General features: G+C 47.7%; 1 protein-coding gene across 2 annotated transcripts in view; it reads right to left on the reverse strand.

Moving 5' to 3' along the window:
• The window catches only part of POLDIP3 (DNA polymerase delta interacting protein 3), a 388,271-nt gene that overhangs the window by 175,988 nt on the left and 189,514 nt on the right, over window positions 1-22,769 (reverse strand). Inside the window, exon 4 of one of the 2 annotated variants that reach the window (XM_069652697.1) lies at window positions 4,792-4,944. The exons of the other annotated variant lie outside the window; for it this stretch is intronic. Coding sequence (XP_069508798.1) covers window positions 4,792-4,944 — 153 coding nt within the window. The remainder of the gene's footprint in view (window positions 1-4,791; window positions 4,945-22,769) is intronic. 2 annotated transcript variants of the gene reach the window in all.

Below are 22,769 nucleotides of genomic sequence, written 5' to 3' on the forward strand. Positions count from 1 at the left end.
CAATGCTTGCAAAACACAAAGGCGCACCACTGTTTGTCCCTATGGGTCCTGGATTTATGTTTGGAGCATGTAGGTTCCGGCAGTAGTTCACGAGTGTATGAGCAGAGAATTCATCTTTATAAGGAGGGCTCTTCAGAACTATTAGTATAGGATTATGAGAAGCCAATCCTAGGGGATGTTAGGAAGGATATTTCTTTATGGAACTTTCCTTCCATTGACATCAATTGAAGCCCCCTCTGCCTTGAACCCAGTCCTATCTTTGGAGATTAGAGACTTTTTGCTGTACTTCCCTTGTTCAACTCTTATTTTGGGGACACTAGTCAGCACTGCAAGTAACCATTGCAGGTGGACACATTTAATGATTTTCCTGTATTCATGTAGCACAGATCACCTTAAAGTGAAGTGCTGCAGGAGTATGTATCCCTTTTTCTAGAATAGCATTTTTGTTGTCTTTTATTTGTGCCCAAGATAGGTTGGTGGCAGTGAACAGACTTCTACACTAATTTCTACAGCATGCAATTTAGTGTAATCCATCTTGGATTGCCGGGATACTGGAGGAAGAGAGACCGGACCATAAATGGGGGTTGGAACGCATTGGTCCAAATCCAAATTATAGCTGAGGAATCTGTTGCTGGGCAGATGTGGGGTTTATGGTAGTCCCTGAATGGTCAACACTTACCTGGTTGAATGGTGCGGGTCCTTGTCACTGGTGGACTGGGTCAGCCCCTAGACTGAATTTTGATCAAGTGACCTGGAGCCACAACAAAGATTGCCCACTGTAGCCAAGACTCTGAAGAGGAACCCACATAGAAGGCTGCTTAGGCAGTGCTGGTCCTCAGCAGCAAAGCCCTGGTGAAGCCCTACCTCTCTTGCTGCAATCCTTGGAGACCCTCATCAGTGCTTAGAACCTTGGACGGGTGACAAGACCAGACCCCCGCACAAGAAGCATGCCTGATGGAAGAAACCGCCAGAAGTGCCCCAGAACCATGCAGTTGGCAGTCCAGCCTCTGCAAAGGCCTCTGCGCTGCACTGCACTAATCACCATCCTGAGCTGGACCTCAGTACTATGCAGTCGACAACTTGTAGCTAAAGAGGGGCCTTCCTGGAGCAGACGGCCACCTATCTTTTCTGCTGTCTTGTGATCGGATTGAACTTTGCTGCTGCTCTGCCATGTCCTGGGGTCTCCTCTTTCGTGGGACCTGCAGTGGCAGCTTTACTTTAGGAATCCACCCTGTTATGGTCAACTCAGAGGTTAGGCAAAATTCAATCAAGGTATGTGGAGGATCAGTCAAGGCATGGTCTCAGGAAAAGTGTGAGTGGTATAGGGCTACAGAAATACAGTAATTTATTGGGCCTTTAGGAACACACTAGAAGATGAAACTGCAATCAAGGTTTACCCATGGTCCTTCACACGCTGAGGTCCCTCAGATTCTTTTGTTTCTGACATGAGGTGGCATGAAGTGTAGCGGGAGTACAGATGTAATAAAGCAGAAAAATTAGCGATAGAGCAAGAACATCCATGCACCTTCGACTCCAGGCAGGGTGGGCGCATGTCAAGCTAAGCAGATACAAGCATCAGAAATACAATTACGGTGAGTTATGTATGCCTTCTGAGGCTTGTGGATCTGCTTAGATCACATGCTATGGATAAATTAGCGAGCAGTCTCTGCTGGCAAGTCTCCCCCTTCATGCTGTGCCTGCCGGAGCAAGCCGCTCACCTCCAGGACACCACAGGCTCCTCTGAGGGTCCTCAGGCAGACCGGCATGCCCCAGCCGCAGAATGTGTGCTCTGATGGAAGCCCTGAAGCAGGTCAGCGGCCCTGTGACGACCCGCCGTGGATGTCGCTGTGGCACTGGTCCTTCCAGCCCATCCTCCGGGCCAGGAGCCAGCAACGAGGCTCTCTGACCCCCCCCCCACACCCTCTATCAGTAACAGCTGGGCTTCCGTCCGTGCCCCCCCACAATCCCCTGACCCCCCCCCCCCCCCCCCCCCGACTACAGGGCTTTCTCTCAACTGCATCCTCACCTTTGTGATGCTGCGGCCACTAGGTGGACCAGCAGAGCACAGCTGCCATTTTGTCAATTATGGCCGGGATTTATCGGCCGCCTGCACTCACCTCCCCACCAGCCAAACTGCTCAAAATTCTTGCTTTCCACAGCTGGCCACGCCCAAGGTGGGGTCTTCTTTGATAGTAAATAGCAAAGCTGTATGCACTTGACTATCCATCTGGAGATGGCGTTTTTATTTTTTTAAATGTGATCACTTTCGGCTACCAGGTGCTAAGGAAACAAAAAGCTGGCCCGTTTTCCTTCGAGGTTTTGTTTTGTATGCGTAGTACAAGACTGCACTCCTTACATCTAATCTATGGAGGCTTCTTTCAGCAGAGTTAGATAGATTTTGGAAAAAAGTAGGTAGTTCAATGGATTGGTTGACATGGAACTTGGATTTGTATTTTGGTGAAAACCTAGGATGTGTTCCAAGGGCCACCTTGTCCTCCTGGATTGCAAAGAAAGGGGCTTGTACAGATAATGCCTATAGCTCACTAAGCAGTCTTATCGAGGTGATGGCTACCAGAAATGCAGTTTTATAGGTTAAGTGTTATTATAGTGCATACATATGCCTTTGCTGAGTCTACAGGCCCCCTCATCCCTAGCTTCACAGTGGCAAAGGGCAGGTTCAAAGGTCACATGGTCATGCCCAACAGCGGCAGGAAGATACATTGACAACAGGCATAGGTTGCTTTTTTAAATCTCCTGTTTCTCCGTTTCCATTGTAGATCTTAGGCAGTATGATGGCACAGGCATTTAAATATTTGCCATGCTTTGTGATGGCATGGTGACTTCTAAGAGCACACAATGATACAGCCACAGACATTTGCTATCACACTGGTATCTGCTCTGTGAGCGGGGCCCAGCTATGACGGGAATTATGTGTATTGTGTCTGGTCTGACCGTCACCACAACTGCCTTGTGGAACAATGGCCAGGATACTGCCTATTTGCAGAAGAGGTCCGTGCAGGACAAGCAACACCTTCCTCCGGGAACAGGCACTGGTGCCAACTACTGAAGTCCATTTGAAGTCTGTAGGTAAGTAAACATGGTAGTTAAGAGTATTCCGAAGAAAGTGGTGGGCTGAGTGTGCCTGGATTGGACCCCTTAATTGCCTGTAATATTTTGCCTTCATAAGCAACCCCATCTGTCTTGGATTCATTTTTGGATTCTGAAAAAGTAGGATTCATCTGCGAGTCTGTTGGGGTTAGTCTATTCCAAAGTCCTTTATCTTGGAAGGTAGGTTTTCCCACTGTTGAGTCTAGCGAGGAGGTACCCAGGAGTGCGGGTGCAAGGACTCTTACGGTCGGTTCCAGGAGCAGAGTGCAACCTTTGGCGATGAAGAAATTCACAAGACCAATACAGACATCTTCACAGGACCCTTCGCCAGACGGGGGAAAGAGTTCCAGAGACAGCCACTGTACACAAGCGATGGCAGGCGACACCTTCCACAGCAGGATCCCTTGGAGCCGACATTCGGCAGGAAGGCGCCTTGCACCACAAGCTGGCATCAACTGAAGTTCCGATAACGAACGCAGAACGACAATGGTTCAGGCAAGGTAGCCGACTGGAGAGCTGGTCAGTCCCCCAGGTGGTGCAGGCACACTACTGAAGGCTCAGGAAGGTTGGCCCCACCAGTCCAAGGGTTGAAGCACTGCTCAGGCCCTTCGCAGATCTATCCAGCAGAGCTTCACCGGTCCAAATGCAGGAAGGGATGCTGGGCAGAGTCATCCATGGATCTTGAGTCGACTGCTCTTCTACAAAGGATACTGGTCTCCAAAGGTGATATGAAGAAATGGCTGCAGGAGTCCTCTTAACCAAGATTATACCTGGAAGCAAGTCCAAGCCCACCAATGGTAAGGATCTGGACCATTGAAACAGCCAGTTGTGGTTCAATCAGGGACCACTGCAGGTTTCCCTCCACACACCTAAACTTTCAGGCATCACGGATTTAGAATTAGAACACACATGAACACACACACACATAGGAAGAACGCCAACCAACATGGTCAAAGTACAAACTAATTCTTGTGACATGGCCATTTCAGGCCACTAGCCAGGTTCAGTAGCCATACGCAGTAAACACGAATATGCACACTGGAAATAACATAAAAGTGATCCAAATATTGTTGCTGCCACCAGCTTCCATTAGATACATATAAAAGTAACCAAAAATCCCAAGTGTACAAGACTAGGTCGATGTGCATTCATTGGTCTTCCTATGTCCTCATCAGATGACTTGTGCACAATCTCCCTAACATCAAAGGACAAAGACAAGACAACTGGTGTAGCCATTCCATCAATGTATAACAAAGCCAGTAGGCACCACCACCACCACCCAGGATCTACAATTGCATAAAAAGAACAGATCTCTGCACAGACTCCAGACAGACAAGCCTGATGCACTGGACTACCCCCTCGATGTGCCAAACTATTGCCTGCAAAGACTGCTTATCCTGGATGAACCATAGTGTATACAGAAAAGAAAGCCTGCTTATGATCCAAATTCACCAAAACCATCATGCCAAGAACAGAGGTGAGACAGGATAAGTTCTCTCAAACTAAACTACAGCGCCACTCATTGTCATCTTTTCACTTAGCACCACTGCAAGAAGTTTCTCACTTTTAGGCATTGCCAGCATGCCACATTTTTATAACATGAAACTAAAGTAGGGCATTTCAAAGGAGGGCTCTCCAACCCTCTTTAATCTCCCACTACTCCCCCAGCAGCTGCACACTCACCCGTTTCTGGAGGAAGCTGTTTGTCGGTGACACCTTCAGCTGCTTCCTGGGGACGGGAGTTGTGAGCTCTTCATCATCCTCCTCAAATTCCTCATCCTCCATGTCTTCCAAGCCCTGCATGGGAATATAAGAGCCCGCCTGAGACATGCCACGCTGGGCGATGGCGGGCCACACGGGTTAAGGGCTGTAATGTTGGTGCTATGACAAGTCTGCATCATGGCAATTTTCTATGCTCTGATAAAAGTTACACCATAACAGCAGTGGAGAGGAGATGGGAACATTGGACACAGCTGACAGAAACAGAGGGCGAAACTAAAGTATACATTAAGCAGTAAAGGAAGTAGGCAGTAATATGCCAAAAAAGCAGGCCTGTTCCTGCAACAACAGATTTACAGCAGTATATGTCCCTTGATAACACAAGCTTTGAAATGCTCCAAGCTATTTAGCAATACAAACTGCATCCAAAATAGAAACCGCCAGAAAAAGATACCAGTCTCCTGCATGCAAGAATATAGTTCAATGAAAAATACACCACAACTTTAGGAGGCTGCTTCCCAAGGGTTACAACATCATGAACAACCATAATGGTAAGGAAGGAGCAGTAGTGGCCAAAAATGGAGTCGGACGTGAAGCAAACTACTCTTCTAGTAACCAACCCCATTCAAAACACGTTGTCAAGCAGGCATTTCCATACAAAACGATCACCTTTCTTATGGCATACCATTTGCTAGGATGCAAACCATAATCTTTTAAAATTATGATCTGATTTTAGGACTACCTTTCAAATCACATCAAACAATACAGATAAAGGGCACTCAACCTTTCACTACATTCCTACTGTACAAGTATGTATAAACAGTCTTGGTAACATAGGTTTTAAAGCCTGAATTAATAGGCCTACCTCCAAGGGAAGCCACAACCAGGAGATCTGTTTTCATCCTACACTTACAATTGACCACCAACTTCCAATAACTGGCAAACTCACAAATAGACAAAAACCTACAACACCAGAATGATAATCCTGTCATTACACAGTTCCAAGAGAAGAATGAGAAACATTGTGTTCTTGTTGAGGTGGCTTGAAAGTGTTGAGACACCCAAAGTTCCCCGAAATCATTTTGATCATCGAATTTCTTTTGAAATCGAAAGAGTATTAAGGTACTTTCACAACCATGAGGAAACAAAAAAAATCGTGTCCAAAAGAAGCAAGCGATGTTTCGATAATGAACTAGCATGTGTACACTGCAAAGGCGAGAAGCTAGAATTTTGGTGGCGTAATACAACTCCTGAAGTGTTAAAAGGATTTTCCAAAATGTTCTTTGGTAAGGGCTTAGGAAGGTTAACCTGTTGGTAATACTGGTTTACTTTGAATTTTACTGACAATCCAAGTGGTAGCTAGGCTGAGCAGCTAATGCTTCACTCTTAGGAGGGGGTGGCAATGCGTTGCTTTACAAATAAACCCACTGCTATAGATTGTCTAACCAACCAGCTATGTGCCATCTGTTGAACGCTTCCATGATTTTAGCAGTAAGGAATGCCTTTTTTGCTTCTCTTATCTTGCTCAACTCATTTATTTTGGAGCACTGGTCAGCCCCTGAGGTACTGTGCACTTCCACGATTTTCTGTGTTTTAACGTTGCACACACCACCGTACAGTGGACTTCTGCAGTGCAACTTTGCAACTCTTTCCTATGTGTTTGGTAACATCCTTTTTGCCGTTATGATGTGCCTAGGACAGGCTGGAAGCAGAGATTCATATTTCTCCAGTTTACTGCCATTCACCATCTTTATTCACCACAAGACATGCATTACTTACCGTAATAGCATTTCTGATGAATGTATCGGCTTAGATTCATATGCTGTGCATACGACATCTAGTGGTAACCGTGCAGTATTGCATCTTGTCTTTTGAGGATCAAAAGGGGACGTTGACATGGGCGTACCTGTAACACTATCCGTGACGTGTAGTGTACCCAAAATCCCTCACGTGTCAAGGTCCCTCTGACTGTATTTTTTCTGCCATGAGGGAGCCTTATGACTATCGTGAGGGAGTGCAGAAAGAGAAGTAGTAAGATGTCTATGTTTCTTCCATCCGAGCGGGGAGGAAGGGTGGGCGCATGCAAATCTAAGCAGATTTGATCATCAGAAATGCTATTACGGTTAAGTAATGCATGTCTTCTGATGCTTGTGAATCTGCTTAGAATCACATGCTGTGCATAGACTAGTGAGCAGTACCCCGATTTGGTAGTGGGATGTGAGCAGGAACAGTAGTGAAAAGAGGTCTTGGTACTGCTCGTCCCACCTGAGAATCAGACCTAGAGTGAGTGTTTGGGCAATAGTGTTTTGTAAAGGTGTGTACAGAACTCCATGTTGACGCTTTGCAAATGGACTCGAGAGGAACATTAGCAATTAATGCTATGGAAGCCCCAGCGCCCCAAGTAGAGTGTGCTCTGGGCTTGAACGGCAGATCTCTTGGCAAGAGTGTAGCAAAGTGTGTTGAACTTGACAATCCACCACGAGATGGCCGATTTAGAGACAGGGTCCCCTTCTCTACCAGCCGCCACTGAAACAAAAAACGGATTTGTTATCATTAGTGGTTTAGTTCTTTCCAGATAGTACAGGACTGCCCTGCACACATCCAGTGTGTGTAGGCTTCTTTCCGCCACGTTAGTTGGGTTCTGGAAGAATGTGGGTAGTTCCATTAATTGGTCCACATGGAACTTAGAAATGAATTTGGGCGCAAATCGTGGGCAAGTGTGTAGAACCACCTTTCGCTGGGACATGGTATAGGCTAAAAGTGCAGCTAAGTGGACCTTCCGGGAATTAACAACTAGGCCCGAGTCTAGTAGGTGAAGGGATCTCACCATGCGATGAAACCACAAGCTCTATTCTGACCCTCACACTAAAACTAAACTATAAAGGTGGAAAGGGAAATGTCTAACCTTTGTACCTCACGCAAAAGTGTTAATAAAAGAAGAGCAGTCCAACACAAAAATCTATGAAGAGTTCTTGCTCCAAAATGGGGGTGAGGGGCTACTTTCCCATTCATTTCTCTTCAGTGAGAGTTCCTGGTGTCTTTCTTGGGCCACAATAACACGGTCACAACCAAAGCTCCCTAGCTTTGTAAATCCTTCTGTCAGCACTTGGCTTTTGCTAATATGCTTAAAAGAGTTCTGATATTCCTCTACTTAGAAGTTCTTGTTCCCTACACACTTGCAATTACCTGGTGTACTCTCCTGCCAGGACTTCCCAGATTCACACACTTGAGATTGCCTAGTATACTCTCCTACCAGGGCTTCTGCTCCCTTCACAATTGTAATTGCCTGGTATATTCTCCAGCCAGGGCTTCTTCCGGTCACACAGGATTTCTAACCATTTCAGCAATTGTATATTTACTTGGTTGGATAGAATATCTTCTTGATACACATTTCGCTTTGGTGTTCCCATGTATTCACATACGGACAAGGGTTTTAATTCCCCTTTTTACAGTCAGCCTATTCACCTTCTCTCTTTCTGTGGTTCTTGGTACTGTTATTGGTCATTTGGCACGATCGGCGATATGCCCCAGGGTCCCCACTGTCTTTGGGCTGACTCACCGGCTCTTGCTGGCGTTCTCGGGAACGTCTGCGGTCATTTTGTTAAGGTACGTTGCCCGTTTTCCGTTCTTGGCTGTTTCCGGTTGACTCTCCAGTCTCTTCCACTCACCCGCTTTGCCTCAGACTCTGGTAACAAAGGGGTTTCTTGTGGCGGTCAGTCAACGCCCAGAGTCTTTCGATGGCTCATGGCGTCCCGCATGTCAGCGTTTCCACTGATGAGCCGTCCCACTCCTCCAGGCCTTGTTCAGCTTTTCGCTCCTTTGAGCCTTGCAGAGAGGTGAAACGTTGTCTCACCAACAGCAGCCTCTATCATCTTGTTTCCATCCTTTAAATTTCCTGGACAGGTGTCTGAGGGGATAGACTAGAGCACTCTGTGGGCTTGCGGCTTCTCCGGCTCTGCATTACTTTCCCCCATTTATACATCCTAGTACTGGAGTGATTCTGGGACAAGAAGTCTATTGTTGGTGATTGATTTCCAAAGCTTCAATAATCACTTTCAATAGTTTTAAATGGCCAAGTATTTTTGGATGATTGAAAAATTGACCTGGAGAAGGAGGTCTTATTTCTACAAGGTAAATCGAGGTTTGGCTCATTTGATGTAGGGAAAAGCTTTCCCTATTCTTCCAAAGGGGAGTTGTAGACTAATGACAATAGGCCATAAGGGTCTTCGGTATGGGAGGATTATCTTCACCTGGGGCTACTAGGTCTCATCCAATGAAGCCATGCCATCGCCTCCCTCGTATAGCCGCCCCTAGGATCAGGGTCAGGTAGCGGCTGTCGTTCCCTGGCCACATGCGAGGAAGTCATCCGGTGTTATTCACTGGTGTAGTACCATAATAACCAGGTTACTCACCGTAGTGACCACCTTACTCCTAGTCCATAGTCCCCTTTCCTCCATACTTCTGGGACATCTCTCCGTCCTGTGGGACGGGACCGGAGCACTTTGTAAAAAGCATCCAATTTTTTTTGCAAAAATGTGTCTTTCCTCTCTTTCTTGCGCGGGGCCCGGCACGCGGCCGTAACCCCGCCCACCTTGGCTCCGCCCCACGCATCGCCCATCAGTCCTTTTCTATCGCCAGGTCAGAGACCTATTAGCAATAACAGAGGAACCTTATTAGAGGGGACGGCGGGCGGGCATATGGAGGAAAGGGGACTATGGACTAGGAGTAAGGTGGTCACTACTGTGAGTAACCTGGTTATACTCCTACGTCCCGTCCCCTTTCTTCCATACTTATGGGAGATTCCCAAGCACTCCTAACAGGAACTACGGGTGGATGGAAATACCCCTTACTGAAAAAGGTTCTTCAGCACAGCCTGACCAAACCGAGCATCAGCTCTTGAGCTCGTGTCAAGACAATAATGCGTACAAAAAGCAGATGGGAGGCACAAGTAGCTGCCCTAGCGATGGACTCCCAGGGGACATTGCTGAAAAGCAACCGCGGCTGCCTTGCCCTGCACCAGGTGTGCATAAAGACCCTTAGGAGGTTTCAGCCCTTGGACGGTGAAAGACTCCGTAATGCAGGCGGTGATCCACCGAGCAATAGTCGCCTACTTACCCTGAGGGTTACCAAAAGTCACAAACAGTTGAGAACTCCTAAGCTCGGAAGTTCTGTCCAGATAGAATTTAAGAGCCCTTCTGACATCGAGACAATGCAGAACCCTTTCTGCCTCTGAGGTAGGGTTCGGAAAAAAGACTGGCAGGGAGAGCAACTGATTCAGATGGAATTCAGTTACCACCTTCGACAGAAAAGCAGGATTCGTCCATAGGACTACCTTATCCTTGTGAAAGACCAAAAAGGGAAGCTCCACCGACAAGGCCTGGAGCTCGCTCACCCGCCTCGCTGACGTAACGGCGACCAAAAAGGACACTTTCCAGGATAGGTACTTGAGGTCCACCGTGGCCATTGGTTCAAAAGGCTTCTGGCACAACGCCGTCAGGACTACATTTAGATCCCACGGTGGCTGCGGACTACAAATTGGAGGGTAGAGGCGCGTCAAGCCAGCAAAATGCCTCTTAAACACTTGATTACAGAGAGAGTAAGAACATTGGTCCGTAGAAAGATAAGCGTAGACCGCTGAAAGGTAAGTTCTGCATGACACAACGTGAACACCCGTCTCTGCTAGGAAGGATACGAAGGACAGCACCATGTCAATCGTAGTCCCCCTTGGGTCCAACTGTTTTACCAAACACCAATGACAGAACCCGAGCCATTTACTTCTGTATTGGGATCTAGTCGAGGGTTTCCTGGCTGCCTGGATAATACGCAGACAAGTTAAGATGTTCTAAAGACTTGAACTAAGGCACCATGCCGCCAAGCTGAGCGATTGTGGGGAGGGGTGCCACATCTGCTGTTCCCCCTGATGAAGAAGATCGGGGGTCACTGGTAACCTGATCGGCGGATACACCGAAAGGGGTTGAAGTTCTGAGAACCAAAACTTGTCCGGCCACCACGGGGCTATGAGTAGAAGGGAACATTTCACAGAGTTCTTGAGCTTCCAAATTGCTCGATGGACTAGAGGCAGAGGCGGGAAGGCGTAAGCGCTCATGTTGTGCCATGGAATCCCTCCCAGCCCCCCTCTGGAGGCATACTGAGAAAGCTTCTTGTTTACCGTCGTAGCAAAGATGTTCACCTCCGGTGTGCCCCAATGCAAGAAAATCCATGAGAGGACCTCTGCCTTCAACTCCACTCGTAGCTGACCACTGTCTGCCGGCTGAGGGCATCCACTGACATTCAGCTGGCCCGGGATGTGCACTGCAAGCAGCCAAACACCATGAAGCACAGCCCACTCCCAAATCTGGATGGACAGGTCCACGAGAGGGGGGAGACTTGGTTACCCCTTGCTTGTTGATGTAATACATCGACACCACATTGTCCATGCGTATGCGGACCACTTTATTGGCTATGATCGGTCTGAACACCCTGAGCGCTAGGAAGATCGCCAGAAGCTCTAAATGATTTATGTGGAGGAGCTTGTCCTGAGGTGACCGGAGATCCAAGACCTGAAGAGGATCTAACGTCGCACCCCACCCCAGGAGGGAGGAATCCGTCGCGATTGTCACCGTAGGGGCTGGGTCCTGAAACCCCCGCACCCACCGCCAGGTTGCTGAGAGATGACCACCATTCAAGGTCCACTCTCATGGAACCCAGAATCATCATCAACTTGGAATCCGGGTCTACAGCCTTACGCCAAGAAGTCTGAAGAGCCATCTGGGTCCGCCTCATCTTGAGACGAGCAAGAGGAAGAGCCAACACGCACGAGGCCATGAAGCCCAGAAGCCTCTGGAACCACCAGGCCGACATGCGCTCCGACTGCGCAAACATCTGACACGTGGCTAACAGATCCGCCATCCCGTCCCCGGTCAGGTAAACTCTGAGTCGATCGTGTTCCAGCGAAAACCCAGGAAAATCAAGTCCTGCGAGACCGTCATGGAAGATTTCCGCCAGTTCACCGACAGCCCAAGATGGAACAGGAGCTGCAGGAGAGACTGAAGATTGCCCGCTGCTTTCAACGGACAAGGGCTGCGTAAGAGCCAGTCGTCCAAATACAGATAGACATGGATACCCTACAGACGAAGATAGGCCGCAATCACTGACATCTTCGTGAAGACACGCAGCGCCGAGCTGAGGCCAAAAGGAAGCCCTCGAAAATGGAAGTGCTCCTCTCCCAAAGAGAAACTGAGATATCTCCTGTGTGGATTCCTGTGGTGATTGTGCCCAATAGTAGTAAATAAACACAGTTAGAAGGAGATTGAACTTTAGCTTGTTCCCAAGGTAACTTATTCTCAAAGCATAACTGTTCTAATTTTTATTATGTTTTCTTGCAAACACCAAAAACAAAAAGGATACAGGTGGTCTCTGTATGTATCTTCTGGTGTGGACAGAGGTCATCCAGATCAGCGGGTCCACATACTTCAGGTAAGTCCTTGTTAATCTTAGTTTCTCCCGTTCTTTCAGGATTATAATACCGTTTGGGTCTCTTCCCTATCATATGTTCAGTTTGTATTTCCTTTTCGTGTTATCTCACAGTCTTTGTAATTACTCTTTCTCTTTTATGGAACAGGGGTGTCTTTAGTGGCTGGTAAAAATTATAATCTTTTAGTCTTTCATGACTTCCCCATCGTATTTACCGGAATAAGAGTCTCTTTGTCTCTTAATGTCTTCAAGAGAGTATAGCCCAGCTCCTCTTATATACTTCAATCTGTCTCGATATTTTCGGGGATGACTCGTGAGGTAGATTGTTACTTTCGTTCCTCATATGCTAATTCGCATTCACTCCCCTTCCTATACTTTCGTTTCCTCTGCTACGATCGTTTCTCCATTGTTCCTTTTATAGTGTCTTGACTAATCAATTCGGGTTAGCTCCTCCCCCTAATTACGGCTCGTGGCATCCTAATATCCCCATCTGGGCTCTCTCTTACCGGTTATCACTGGATGTTCCTGTGTGGCTCCGCTCGACCACAACTCTTTCTCTCCTGTCTTCGCTCGCCTTCAGCTCTTCTCCTCAGAGTGGCCTCCGCTGATCGAAACTCCTCCCCTTTGTTTTCTCGGCGGGGTATCAGCTGCTTCACTCCTCCGCGGCTCTCGTTGACAGCGCCACCTTCCTTCGGGGTTTCCTGGGATGGATCAGCTGTTCCACCCGACATCCATCGATGACGGAAACTCCTCCCCTCTGGCTTCTCAATGAACGGTCAGCTGCTCGGCTCAGCGCGGCCTGACTTACGCTCGATCAGCTGTTCAGTTTTGTGCGTACTCTGCCTCCCCTCCGCTTCTCTCGCCCGTACAAGGGAAGAACACAATAGCGATTTCAAACGATCGCTTATACTATTAATGTCCACAACTTGAAATTAACTCTCGTATCTTAATAAGCCCAGTTCAAACCGTTGCCCTTCAAATCCTCCTCCTCGGTCTCCTGGCAACCAGAAAAAAAATAAAAACAAAGAATAGACAATTGTTGTCATAAAGTTGCATTACCATCCAAGTCACTCCGTGATTGGTCCAATGACCTGTCACTTAGTCCATTGGACCAGATCGACTCCATTAACCCTTCATATGGTCTTTCTGCCTTGTATTACCAGAGCCTGAGCCAGCTGGTGGCTTTGATGTAGAAACTGCTCCATTTTTATCACAATTCCAAATCAGAATATGCATGTACGCATCCTGAAGATCCACCACACTGAGCCAATCGCCCATCTGCAAGGAGGACCGTATCTGGCTGGTCGTGATCATCTTGAATTTCTCTTGGGGTAGGAAAAGATTGAACTGGGAAAGGTCTAGGATGGTGCGCAGGCCAGCCTGGTTGGGTTTGGGCACCGTAAACAGTCGGGAGTAGAAGCCCTCCCCTCGTTCCCGGAGGGGAACGGGTTCCACGGCTCTGAGGTCCAGAAGTTTCTGAACCTCGGCTTTGAGGGAGGGCGAGCCCGACAGCTGAAAAGGAGGGTTGAAGGGGGGGGAAGCGACTGACAAGACCCATCTGCCTTTGGTGATGGTCTGCCACGCCTCCCAATGAGACGCAATGCTTCCTCCCACCGGGGTCTCGTGCGAGCGCGGAGAACTCTTATTTTGTAGGTTTTTCGGTGGTTTTGCCACCTGAACCTGAGGAGGAGGCTGAGGAGCGGGAGAAAAACCAAGTCCGTTGTTGCCTACGGCGGTTATTCCCCGAAGGGTATCCACTCTGCGAGATTCCCGGTCAAGGAAGCCCCTAAAGCCAGAGGAGGGTCGGCTTTGCGACAACGGTCTCTGGGTTTTGAAAGGGGTCTTAACAAGGACCGACAAGGACTTAGCTGTCCGAGTGCTATCCTTCGTCTTGGTGAGCTCTACATCTGTTGTAGAATGAAAGAGCTCCTTACCATCGAACGGAAGTTCCAACACCTTGTCTTGCACTTCTTTTGAGAATTTAGTGGCATGCAGCCACGCCTGCCGTGAGGTGTCAACCCCAGCATAAGGCCCCGAGCCGAGGTGTCTACGCGATGAGCCGCAGCCTCCAGGAGATCCTGGGCCAAGACCCTGGCGTCGGATAATCCCACCTTAAAGTCTTCCAGTTTCTCGACCGGGATGAACTCCTCAAACTCCGACAGACCTTTCCACATCCGCATATTAGCCCCCGCTAACACCAGTTCGGCATTGGCCTGCATTGCCGTCGTGGAAGAGGATGCTGCAGGCCTGGACTGCAAAGTGACCGCAGCCACCACAATGGAGGAGGGGGGGGGACAAGACGACAGGGCCACCTTTTCCAAAGAATGCAGCCTGTATCGCGTGTCAATTTTCTTACTAACGAAAAGTCCAGAGTGTGGCTTTTCCCAGACCCTGCGGACCTCGGCCAGAACGTCCTCCTGCAAGAACAGGCCGGTACGCTCTAAAGGAGACAGGGTGAACGCCCCAGAAAGCACACCCTCCTGCGGAGCGGGTGCGTCAGGCACCGGAACATCTATGAAGCACATCATGTCCAGTGCCCGGTCATGAAAAGCTCTAATAGAGCGGGGCAGGTCCTTGTTGTCCTGACCGCTTTGCCCATCATCCGACAGGTCAGGATCCTGCTGAGCCGTGTCGGGCGCTGCCTTGTCCACGGGGGACAATGGGGGCAAAGGCGGAAGAGTCGGGGAAGGCACCGTGCACAAGCGAGGTGCCAGCGGAACCACCGGAGGAACGGGTGGAGCCAGAGGTGCGGGCGGACATATCTCCCTAAAAAGCCCTTTGAAATATTCCCTCATGGGGTCGGTACGCAAGAGCGTTTAAAATTCACCAAAAAAGGCGTCCTCCTGGGACTGCTTTGGAACCTGAGGAGGCCTCTCATGAGGATAATTCCAGGAACGTAATGGGGAAGGGTGCCACACCGGCCCCTCTACCGACGTATCCACATAAATCAAAGGTGCCGGCCCCGCAGGCAACAAAACATTGCGCGGAAGGGGCATCTGGGCGTTCCAATCAAACTGACCGATAAGGATGCGCACAATGAACTCTATGTTCACCCACGGAACCAAGCCCTACACCTCAGGCCGATGGCGTAGTTGTAGGGGTAGCACCCAAAATGGCCACCGAGGTCATGGCGTGAACGGGCGCCATTTTGTCGGCGCCTGAGGGGAACTGCGGCACGTCAGGAAGTGAGGCAGGGGTCCATGTCGATGGATCAGGGGTCTTAACTTTAGCCTTAACATAATGAACCTGGTTAGAGCCGGTACTATGAGGCCTGGAATGTTTCTGCGACATACCAACCGCCAAATTAGCCTTCCCAGGAAGAACCTCAGCACTGCCGGTAAAAGAAGAACTTTCCTTCTTTGCCCCCTCAACAGATCTGGTGTCTCTGCAAGAGCGGGAACGGTGAGAAACAGCCTTCACCGATAAGGCCTTGTCAGGCCTCTCAGAAATGTTGATAGCTTTAGCCTCTGTACGAGGGACCTCGGACCCAGGTCTGGTAACAGCCTTATCCGCGCGGGACTCGAACATCCGTTCGGTGACACCAAGCCCAACCAAGGCCTTGGGCCGCACCGCAGTGTTATTCATGAGGGAAGCTGATAGAGAGGCCTCAGAGCGAGCTCTGGTACCCCACGACTCAGTAAAACTGGGTCTACAAACAGCCCTCATAGGAGGGGCCTCGGAGCGTGCTCTGGTATCCACAGGCCCCTTACGGAGACCCTTGGAGAAAAGTCTGGTACAATTATTAGGCCCAACTTGCACCTCAGGGCAATCCCCGGTGACATAGCGATCAACGCTCCTCCCGGCCCGGGAGGAACCTGGAAAGGTAACCCCCGGCCGGGGTGCTCTGAAAAGTAAAGAACTTACCAGGCGTTTCTTCTTTTCGTCGATGAATGCCTGAAAATGCGAAGGAGGAGTTCGTCGGAACACCACCTCCCACCGCTCCAACCGACGAAGTGCCCGGACCGAAAGGGAGTCGCAGTAAAAACAGGAGTCCCAATGGTGATCCGGACCTAAAACACTAAACAAAGAGGATGGGGATCCGCCCTCGCGAAGCTTCGGTGACGGGATGAACAATCTGGAAAGTCTAGTTTGAACGACAGACAGACTAGTACACGATCGCTAGCGAGAGCCAGAGAGGTAAAAAGGGAAGAAAATCTTCAGAGGATGCAAGTTCGTGCAGTCCCCAACGAGCGGAGAAAAGGACTGATGGGCGATGCACTGGGCCGACCCCATGTGGGTGCGGTTACGGTCGTGTGCTGGGCCCCGCACAAGAAAGAGGAAGGACACATTTTTGGAAAAAACATTTTTGGATGCTTTTTACAAAGTGCTCCGGTCCAGTCCGACAGGACGGAGAGATGTCCCATAAGTATGGAGGAAAGGGGACAGGACATAGGAGTATTTGGTTTACACAGAATACTGATTTTTAGATAATAGGCTGTATAACAGTTTCCTACTCTGGATATATCAAATGGAAACATTCACTAGGACTACTCTTGCTGCTCTCAAAGTAGACCATTTAAAAAAAGTATTGTTTAGACAGAGCATTGCCAGCCTCTGCTGTAAAATCTGAGCTAATACAGAGACTGATCATCATGAATCTAGGATTGTGCATTTACCTGTGGGTAGTGATGAAGTTGATGCTGGGTCAGGACCTAACAGTAACAATGGTCTTCTAGTAATTGCTAATACCGAGGACACCTATCGGATTCTCATGTTTCAGTGTCACTTCAGAAGCTGAAGCTTTGTATGAGTTGAAGAAGGAAACTGGTTCAGAGAGACGGAGCTTGAATTTAACAAAGTTACGCTAGAATTTGACTGAATTGAGAAGCATAAGGACATTACACCAGCTGGAGTTGGCCAGAGTGCAAGGATCTCATGGCTCCTCCCATGTTCTGGGAGTTCCTCTGAGTCCTCTTCTCCAAGATTTCCTAAGGATCTTCCAAGTATGTTTGGTAATGAAGTGCAGGTATTCTGGCTGTGTATAAGCTTTCCCACTAAGACAATGGCGCGACATCCACTGCGAAATGCATATTGAAGCATTGGGTTCCTTTGTACACAGTTCCCTACCTACCTATGGTCTGACAATAGGCCACACTTTACAGGGCAAGTGGTTGAGCAGGTGTGTGGAGCCCTAGGAATTGATCAAAGATTCCATTCTGTGTACCACCCCCAGTCGGCAGTTTGAACGTGCCAATGGAGTACTGAAGGACAAACTGGCTTAAGCTTGTGCAGAGACAGGCCTGAAATGGCCCGATGTGCTACCGTTAGCGCTGGTGAGCATGAGGGTGACCCCAAAGCATACGCATGGCCTATCCCAGTTTGAAATTGTGATGTGCCGCCCACCTAGTATTGGCACACCCGTTAGTCTTGACCGACTGTCTGATCAAACATGACCCGCATTGCAACAATATTGAGTGGCCCTGACTAACAGATTGCTTTCTTTATGTGCACAGGTTGAGGAAGCTGCGCCAGTACCATTGGTTGGGCCCTGTCATGATCACGGGAAAAGCTTCCCTATCTGCCTCCAATAGGAATTGGTCCTCTGTTTACCATTCCTGGATAAGGGGAAGCAACGCAGATCATTGGGAAAGTATAGGTAGTTACTGACTTCTTAACATGGCCACCTAGTTTGTTCTGGGTTGTGTGCAGTGTAAGTCTAGTTGCTGTCATCCTGCTCCTATTTAAGCCCCTCCCCTAGAATGCTCCCTGCTTCGCGTTCATCTGTCCTCAGCTAACGCTTACCACTGTCCCTGTTCCAGTTCCAGTCACCCAGTGTTTTAGTGCCACTTGTTTATGAGTATTCCATTGGCACTCCATAGCATTTTCATTTTCCCCCATTTATAGCCCGTCATAAGTATATTCACAGTCAGCTCCCCTTCCCAGTCACAGTGGCCGATTTAAACCTTTCACTCGATCCCTGTCAGTGGCGCCTTTTGCAAGTATCCGTTTCCTCACTATTCCTCTGAAGAGAGCTTAATGTTTATTTTTTGTAAATTGTTACATGTGGCAATGTTAATTGCAGGCTAGTTTCAGAAGTGTTTATTGGCGCACAGTGCGAACGGAGCTCGTTCGTGCTCCTCATGTTACGAGCACGAGTATAATGTTTATTTAGTAAGTTGTTACATGTGTTGCGAGATAATTGCAGGTTCGTCATTCTGAAGTGCGTTTTGGCGTGCACAGGGAACGGAGCTTGTTTGTGCTCCTCTTTGTTACAAGCACATAGTTTGAAGTAAAAAGTTTCATTGTGAAGTGCTATTTAAATACACATTGCGCCCACAGTCCCACTCATGCTGCAGGCATTCTCTATTGTTGTATTGATGTTTTGACACTCATTATCTGTGGGGCTCCACAGGTTCATGGTCAGGGTGTTCTCAATTTCAAATCCATTCACTGCGCAGCTTGCTGTGGGTTGAGTTTAGTTACTCATATTTCACAATATAACATTCAGTCATTTTATCCACACTTCCCCATTCAGTACCTTTGTGTATTTACCCTAACCATTAGCATAGGGATTATCTTTTGGATATTCTTTCTCCTGGGTTATTTTGTGATATTTTTTAGTCAGTGTTAAATTTGCTACTTCCCTGCCACTCTAACAACCTAGAGCAGCTCATTTCTTCCTTGTCCCTAGTATATCAACCAGAAAATTCCACTCTTCAGAACTTGAGCCCCTGCACAGATGCAGGATGGAGAGCTCGCCCAAAAAATAAATAAGGTAAAGATTATATAATGAAGGTGGTGTTGCATTCTAATTGTAGCAAGAAGAGTCTAGTTGAATTCTAGTTTGTAGTGCACTCCCACACCCTAAGGAACCAGTGTTGTATTTTATCTAGGGAGTTTTCATGAGAGGAAGTTGGAGAGTAGAAGCATCTCCAATTGAGAAGAGCTGTGCCACATAGTTCCTCGTGAGTGTCCCCACAGAGTCAAGGTAAGCGTTACAGGCCCGGCCACAGCCACAATTTTAAACCCGGCAAGTGGGTTGTCATCAAGGCATTCAACCGCGCCAACGGCTTGCAACCCAGATGGAAGGGTCCGTACCAGGTCCTGCTAACCACGCAAACCTTTAAAGGTGAATGAAAAAGCTCATTGGTATCATGCAAACCATGTAAAAAGGTCACCCGCTCCCACAGTGAATAACTCGCCAGAAGTTGAAGCAGAATCGAAAGATAGACTTGAATGTTTCCCCAACGGATGTGCTAAAGTATACTCTGAGGTCTCGAGAGGTCTATGCCCAGTACTAAAGGGTAAGAACTGTGAAATGAACTTTGGTTGGGATAGAGATATGGACTCATTCATTGATCAGAGCATGGCACAGTCTTACTGAAGACATCGGGCAAGTAGCCTGAAGGGCCTCCAGCGTCCCCCCTGGACAAGGCACTGAAATGCTTATCTGCATATTTCAAGTAACTTTGGGTCTCACCCTAAATTACTAGGGGAATCCAGACGTGGACCCCTTGCTCACTATTCTTAGAGAGGCACAGCTACACCCTACTGATGAGATTCAACCAGACTGAAACACGTGTCTGGGGTTGCGGTTGGTACTCTAGTTCAGAGGAGAATTGCCTAGCATTTCGGTGCTGGACTGCCCCAGGGCAGGACAAAGACCGATATGGTTGGGATATTTCTTCTCTGTGAAAGATCGTGAGCTAAAGACTCTGGGTAAGGCTCTTGTAACCAGGACTCATGAATGGCAGAGAGCCTCCCAGGAACCCCCTTGTTATCTGCGTTTAGGGTACAAAGAGACTGGAGCTTTAAATAGTGTTGGGAACGTAAGCCGTGAGAGGCAGCTCACTAGGGTAGAACGCTAGGTGCCAGGACCCAGCCAAGCCACGGAACTTAACCTGCAAGTGTCAGTGTAAACTCAGATAAGGTGGCAGAAGCAATGACAATTGAGATGGAAATGCAGGATTTAGCCCTACCTGCCCACCCACAAGGACGGATGAAGGTGGACAAATATGGGTGTACGACTAAGGAAAAGGCTGTTTTTTGTGCAATTGGTATTGTGGTGTTAATAGGGTTGGGTGCCCTTGTGTGGTGTTTAAAACATCCGACAATGTAAGAGTTCAAAAATATGCTTCCCATACCTACTCCCAAAAATAGCACTGGAGTTGATTATGTATATAGCAAGAGCAAACATGAACATGATGTCCATGAAGATAATGAATTGAGTATAAAAACATACGTGAAATTGATGAATGAAACAGATGGCGTTGAATGTGTCGAAATGCTGGATATGTAGCCATATACCCCGCCATGCTGAGGACGGGATTGTGTGATGTTGGCAATCAAGGTTTTGTATTTAAAAAGACTGATGGGGAAAAGAGTGTGCCAAATGGGAAGATGGCCTGAGAATAGTAATATGTCCACTTATGTTTATAAATTAATGAAGGAAGTCACCCGGCCACACCAGGTCGATACGGAACTACCCTGTGGATGAGCTCTTGGGGGGGAGGGGGGGAGTTTAGTGTTGTGTTTTGTTAAGTGTTTATTGTTTATAATGTTACAAGTTTGTTTATACTGTTTTCACTTAAAACAAAATAAAAATATATTTAAAAAAAAAAAAAAAAAAATTAATGAAGGAAGGGTTGACCCGGGCAGACACAACCGATCGGGACATGACGGGTCGGGCTTTACCGACTCCTTTCCCGGTAAATAGGGAGTTAAGAAGACTGTTAGAGGGGCTGTATGAAACAGATATAGGTTGTAATGTTAGCTAGGACTTTACCAAGCTCAGAGGTGGAATAGGCCAGGCTGATGGCTATTCATATGTGTGTAATAGAAAGGCTTACCTGTGGCTTCCTCAGAATTTCTCAGGAACCTGTTATATTGCAAGGGTGGTGACTGCAGCCATTATCTATACCCCAGAAGAAATGCATGCTAAATACAGGCATAAGAGGGAAATAAAGAAAGGAGGTCTGGTGGTGGACCAGACAGATACAAGTTTGGAAATATTTATTGATATATTAAAAGGCAATGACGCTCCCTGTAGGGATATTTTTGAACTCCCAGGAGGTGCGTAGAGTGGTGGAGGCAAAGATTAGCGAAACAACCAATATTCTTACCAACATTACGTATGAGATAAAAGCCATACGGTTAGTTGCGTTACAAAACAGGTATGCTTTGTATGTGTTGACAGCAGAAAGGGGCGAAGTCTGCGCCATGGTAGGATCACAGTGTTGCGTGTATACACCTGACACAACAGGTGGAGTGTTATCTGGTATATCAAAGCTGCATAAAATTGCTGAAACCATTCATTACGAGATTGGGTCAGGTGAAAGTTGGTGGATGTCATTGTTGACCCCACTGTTGGTAGTGGCTGGGACAATATTGTGTTTTTGTGTGCAATGTTTACCGATGTTTGTAGGGTGTTGCGTAGATTGCTGGTGTAGAACAGTGAATAAAATAATCCACACAAGGCCAGCCCATGTGGCTGCAAACGAAGAGTAGAAGCAGGTAATGTGGCTGAAAGAAATGTAAGACTTAAATAAGATTGATCTATATTGATCTTGCTCAACATGAGCAAAAGGGCCGCTTGGTGGATTCTGAATAGGAGGGCTGGCCATATTGCTTTAGTTGGTGCTCATGTTTTAGCAAGATAAACCATTCTCGGAAACCTTCGACACTTTCGGAGGAAGGGCTGATAGCTTGTGACCAAGACCCTTGCTATTCCAAGAAGAGCAGAGCAGTGGTGGGACGCATGTCTGTCGCAGAAGATATGCATTAATTATGCAACCACATGAGCGATTTCCCCGAACTAGGCCGCCTCAAGTTGCGGTAGGTGTGGTGTGTGTGTGTGCAGCTGTAGAGATAAATGTTGAACTACTGGAATGTGTTTTTTGTCTTGACTAGGTGCCAGCTACTGAATGCAATGTTAACCAAATTGTATATAAATTGTATGAACTTTGAACGCTTAGCTCACTCCTATCCAGTACTCTTGAGTGTGCAGGGAGGCCTGCCCTTTCGCGAAAGCCTAAATTGAATAAATGGATGACTTGACTTATTTGGTCTGAGTCTTATTGGTTGGGTCCCTTGTACCAGGTTGGGGTGAGTCAAAGGTGTATCCTCAATTTGACTTCAGAACTGAGCATAAGCCAAGTGAACAACATAGGAATGTTGATGGGTTGTCAAGATGTATAACAGACTGGAGCAGCAAACCCATCCAGTGGTGGATTAGATCCTCTATCCCTAGACCGAGGGATGAGTGTTAGTGGAATTTGCAAAAAAGAGAAAACTTTCCTATGTAGTCTCTATGGATACCCTTACTTTTTCCTCTTCTTTTTATAAACCCAATATGACTTTTTGAATGAAAGTAAAACTTTCAGCTTCACTTCCCTTGCATTTATTTACTATTTGTTATGGGGAAACCGATCAGTCCTTCAGACCATCAGTACTGGGAAACTAGGTTTCACCTTTTTGAATTCTTCTACTTTTTAACATTACACAAAGCCCCTTAGAGCGTAGTGCTATGG

This window comes from Ambystoma mexicanum, chromosome 3p, assembly GCF_040938575.1.
Source record: "Ambystoma mexicanum isolate Mex_15411 chromosome 3p, UKY_AmexF1_1, whole genome shotgun sequence".
Lineage (NCBI taxonomy): Eukaryota > Metazoa > Chordata > Amphibia > Caudata > Ambystomatidae > Ambystoma > Ambystoma mexicanum.